General features: G+C 57.6%; 1 protein-coding gene and 1 long non-coding RNA gene across 2 annotated transcripts in view; one reads left to right on the top strand and one right to left on the bottom strand.

Moving 5' to 3' along the window:
- The window catches only part of LOC108447799, a 6,514-nt gene extending 5,226 nt beyond the window's left edge, over positions 1–1,288 (top strand). Inside the window, exon 2 of the long non-coding RNA XR_001863485.1 lies at positions 635–1,288. This is a non-coding gene — a long non-coding RNA (uncharacterized LOC108447799). The remainder of the gene's footprint in view (positions 1–634) is intronic.
- Positions 1,289–3,172: 1,884 nt separating this feature from the next.
- On the bottom strand, positions 3,173–4,231 carry PPIA (peptidylprolyl isomerase A). The gene is made up of 4 exons (XM_017738851.1): positions 4,124–4,231; positions 3,928–4,016; positions 3,578–3,750; positions 3,173–3,473 (listed from the first exon to the last, which is right to left on the bottom strand). Exons 1-4 carry the CDS (start codon positions 4,173–4,175, stop codon positions 3,338–3,340), a joined length of 450 nt encoding a protein of 149 aa, XP_017594340.1. The 5' UTR covers positions 4,176–4,231; the 3' UTR covers positions 3,173–3,337.
- Between the last annotated feature and the right edge of the window lie 278 nt (positions 4,232–4,509).

The following is a 4,509-nucleotide window of genomic DNA, read 5'->3' as shown; positions in this document are numbered from 1 at the left end:
CAGGTCTTGTGGTGAATTTGAGGGGTCAGGATGTCTTTGAGTGGATTTGGAGTGTCCATGGGGTTGTTTGTGAGGATCCTGGGGCTGATTTGGAGGGTGCAGGGTAGATTTGGGGGGTCTAGAGGGGTGCAGTGTCCTGGGGATGTTAGGGGATGAGGGGGATTTTGTGTTCCCAGGATTGATTTGGGGGGACCCTGGGTAGATTTGGGGGACCTGGGAGGGTGACAGGGGTTGGAGGGGGGTCCTGATGGATGCTGGGGGTCCTGAGATGGATTTGAGGGGCTCCTGAGGGGCCGTTGGAGGGTAGCAAGGTGTTGCTGGGGGACTGGGGAGATTCAAGGGCATCCTGGGAAACATTGGGAGTCCTGGGGTGGATTTGGAAGGGTCCCAGGGGCTGTTTGGGAGGGTTCCCAGAATGGATTTGGGGAGGCGCTTAGAAAATCTGTGGAGTCCCGGGGGACTTTGGGAGTCCCTGGGGGATATTGAGGAGTTCCAGGGTGGGGGAAGTGGGGAAGGCCGGTGGCACAACCCACCAGTCAGGGGTGCAATGCTCGTTGTAAATTCTCATCAGGCTGAACAAAGACGCCAGACACGTGTCGAGGGGGCAGCCTCATGATGCACAGTTACCCCACAGGTCCAGACAAAGCTCAATGCACATGACCCACGTGGAGGAACTTTATACAGAGCAATCGGTTATCTTTCCCAGTTCAGTGGCAGCGATGGTCTGGAGAGACAGAGGGGCATTGATGGTGGATGAAGTGGCTCACCTGTTCCAGGAGTACAAAGACAATCTGTCTTCCTCCCTTGTACTGGCTGTGGAGAAACTGTCCTGGGAGTTCCAGCAATTCAGCATCCCATCCTTCCAGAGGAATGTCCTGCCCCCACCCATATGGAGCAGGCTCTCAGCTATCAACAGGCATCCTTTCTTCCTCAAGGGGGGATGGAGAAGGTGCAAACCATGGGGTACCGTTCTGACACCAGCAGCCATCACTTGCGCCTGAACAGCTGGGCTGCTTGTCCCAGCACCTCTAAGAGCTGGACCACGTCATTACCTGGGCCTGGAAAGCCAGTCCATCCGACAGAGTACCAGGGAACTGGCCCCTCCCAGCCTCGTTAGGTGCCTAACACATCTGCCTCCACCTGATCCCCACGGCTGCCCAGCGCAACCAGATGTGCACCACAGGACCAGCCCAGAGCCCTTCAGCCCCCAGAGGAACAGAACCCACTCCTGGACAGCTTCAGGGAGAAATTAGTGGTTTCAGAATAAAGGCAGAATGATAAACACAGAGCAGGAGCACAGTCGTCAGGGTTGTAATGGCAGCAAACCCAGGAACTCACCAGTTCTTGAGGGAGGTGGGGGATGCATATACTGCGAGTGATGGTAGCAGTGTGTGTGGGCATGAAATATTGTTCCTGGGCATGCTGATATGAGGATGAGACTGGGGGCCAGGCAGGCTGAGGAGGGTCCCAAGCCTGAGGAGGAGGCAGTGCTCTGTATTTACCTCTGCTTAAACTGAAGCCCATACTATGACCTTGGCCAAACAACTTCAGTTTCTGGGCATGTTTTGCATCACTTTGTCCCAGTCTCAGGTTTTCGTGTATTTAATGCTGCTGCTCAATATTCTTTCCCTTCAGAGCTGCAGCTACAGTCTCCATTCAAAGGAGAGCTGTTCCTCTCATGAAGAAAATGCAAGAGTAGAAGAACTGGGCCTGGATGTGGATCCAATGGCCATGACTTGCTGCTATGGGCCAGAGGTCCAAGAGTCTTGCTGCTGGGGAGGCAAAGCTCCATGACATTCATATGCCCCTTCCCAGGGAGCACTGGCATGACTGCGCCAGAGGTCTGTGCCAGGTGTGGAGAAGTGTAGTGCTCAACAGGTGGGTGTCCTCCCCTGTGGGGGCTGCCAGTGTGAGGGAGATGCCAGTGGGGAGCAGGAGCTGTGGGGAGCTTTCCCTGCGCTCCAGGCCAGCCTGGGTGGAAAGTTCTCAAGGGGTGCCCAGGCCCCGAGGGTGGCCAAGGGCCCAGAGCACCGCGAGGCTGAGGCATGAGCTGGGAGGGGCACTGGGCACGGGGCCGTGGAGGGATGGCCCCCCAGACCCCACGGGGAGCAGGGCAGGTTTGCCCGGTGCATCACAGAAAAGCTTCCCCCGTGCTGCCTCGGTGCCTCGAAGAAAAATTTCCACCACCTTGTCTTGCTGCGTCACCGAAAGGCCCCCCCCCCTTGCACCTCCTCTACTCTGCAGTCCGGGGCCAGGATGCCCCTCCGCTGCCACCCGGCCCTGGTGGCTCCCAGACAGCGGGGGACGGGGCAGAAGCTGCTGCCGGCTTCATCTTCTCCTCAGACCCTGCGTGACACACCACCAGCACTGGGGTCACCTCACTGACACCAGGGGCTCGGCCAAGGCAGAGCCCACAGCTGGGCTGCAGTGGTGCAGCTCCAGGTGCAGCAGATGGGAGTTCAGAGCCCTCCAGGTACTGCGGGTGCACCGCAAAAGGGGGCAGGGGGTCAGACCTTGCCTTGCTGGATCCACAGGGTCCTGAAGTTTACTCCCACCCAGGCACCCTCAAACTGGAAGCACTGGAATCACCCTGGAGATGGGCACCCAGCCTTGAACTGGGCACACCAATCACCCCATTGACAACTGGAACTGTGGCAAACCTGGAATTTGAGCAGAGCTGGGCACCCCCAAGTCAGGACCACCACCCCCCAACAGGGACCACTGGGATCCCCACCACAGAGAACCACCTCCAAACTGGGTTGCCTTAACAGGAAGGTCACAGACTGGAACTCTCCCTTACTGCAACACAACTGGGATCCTCATCTTCGCAGGACAGCCCACAACCAGCTCTGCCAAATGCCACCTGTTGAAACACACCCACCAAGGCACCCCAAGGTGGGTGTCACTGCGCCTCCCATACTTGCTGCAGCCCCACAAGCGCAGGGCAGCAGGTAGAGGAACAGAACCCTTCCCCAGCTGAAGCACTGAGGACCCCCATGCTCAGTGCCAAGACCAGCTGAATTTGTGCACTCTGGGTCCTACTGGGGACCCAGTGTAACCACCCCACTGGCAGGGATCCCTCCTGCCTCCTCAACACCTCCTTTTTCCTCCCCCACCAGCCCCAGACCCTGCCCTCCCCAGCTGAGGGACAGAAGGGAACTGCTATGGTGTATGTAGTTTAACTCGTTTTATTTAGACTCGAAGGTAACTGCGGCCCAGTGGGACCGTGACCCAGTAGAAACGCAGCAGTACATCAGGAGTGGGGCGGGAGCGGGTGAGCTGCAGCGGGGTGTGGTGCCCAGGCTGCCCAAGGAATGGTCAGTGGTGAGAGAAGGGTTTACGAGAGCTGCCCGCAGTCAGTGATGGTGATCTTCTTGCTCGTTTTGCCATCTTTGGAGCCACAGCGCTCCATGGCCTCCACCACATTCATCCCCTCCTTGACGCGGCCAAAGACGACATGCTTGCCATCCAACCTGCCGGAGAAGCACCAGTCACAGCTGGTCCCCAGTGTCCCCCAACAGAGGACATCTCCCAGCTGGAGATCCCCAAGGTTCTCCTCCCATAGCCCATGACTCACCACTCGGTCTTAGCAGTGCAGATGAAGAACTGGGAGCCGTTCGTGTTGGGGCCAGCATTGGCCATCGACAGGATACCAGGGCCCGTGTGCTTCAGGATGAAGTTCTCATCAGGGAACTTCTCCCCATAGATGGATTTGCCTCCAGTGCCATTGTGACGCGTGAAGTCACCACCCTGTGAAAAGGAAGCATTTCAGGTCATAGGTGCAAGAAAACGCTCTGGAACTGGATGCAGGCAAGAGGCAGAACCAACCTCCCACCCTTAATCTGCCAGCATTCAATTCCAAAACCCACATGAGTGCCAGATCGCCTCACCCACCCACCTACCCACTGCAGCAGGAGCACCACGCACCTGGCACATGAACCCAGGAATGATTCTGTGAAAGCAGGACCCCTTGTAGCCAAATCCCTTCTCACCAGTGCTCAGAGCACGGAAGTTTTCTGCAAAGGAAATAAAACCACACCATTAAAAGCTTTTATTTGTCGAGCATTCAGGACAGTACTAAGGCTTGGTGCAGCTGCAGTGGAGCCAAAGTTGCTTTACCAACCTGCTGTCTTCGGGACCTTGTCTGCAAACAGCTGTGAAGACAGGAAAGACATTTGTCAGTCCGGGCTGGTGACTGGCCACTGCCCCCCACTCCGCGAGGCCGCCCCCAGACTGCGGGAATCCCCCCAGGCGCTGCTCGGAGCCCAAAGACCCCCCTCCAGGTGGCAGCTTCTCGGCCGTGCCAGCAGCTCTAGACGCCTCCCTGCCTTACACCGCTATTTGGAAGCTCCGAACTAACAGCTGCGGCTCACCAGCGGGGCAAAGAAGCGTTCGTTCCGCTGGCCTAGATTAAATTAAACATTAATATGCCTGAAGCCTTCTTGGGCGGGGCGCGCGCGCCGCCTCCCAACGCTTCAGGAGGATTTTGGGCTGGAGGGCCCACCCGAG

The sequence above is a fragment of the Corvus brachyrhynchos genome, unplaced genomic scaffold (genome assembly GCF_000691975.1).
Source record: "Corvus brachyrhynchos isolate BGI_N302 unplaced genomic scaffold, ASM69197v1 scaffold141, whole genome shotgun sequence".
NCBI classification, from domain to species: Eukaryota; Metazoa; Chordata; class Aves; order Passeriformes; family Corvidae; genus Corvus; species Corvus brachyrhynchos.
This window is presented reverse-complemented; position numbering and strand designations above follow the sequence as displayed.

Coding starts and splice junctions, on each gene's coding strand:
- PPIA (XM_017738851.1), bottom strand. CDS start 4,175: ATGTCTTTCCTGTCTTCACAGCTGTTTGCAGACAAGGTCCCGAAGACA. Junction 4,017..4,123: donor CAAGGTCCCGAAGACAGCAG/GTTGGTAAAGCA, acceptor TTTCCTTTGCAG/AAAACTTCCGTGCTCTGAGC. Junction 3,474..3,577: donor TGCACTGCTAAGACCGAGTG/GTGAGTCATGGG, acceptor CTTCTCCGGCAG/GTTGGATGGCAAGCATGTCG.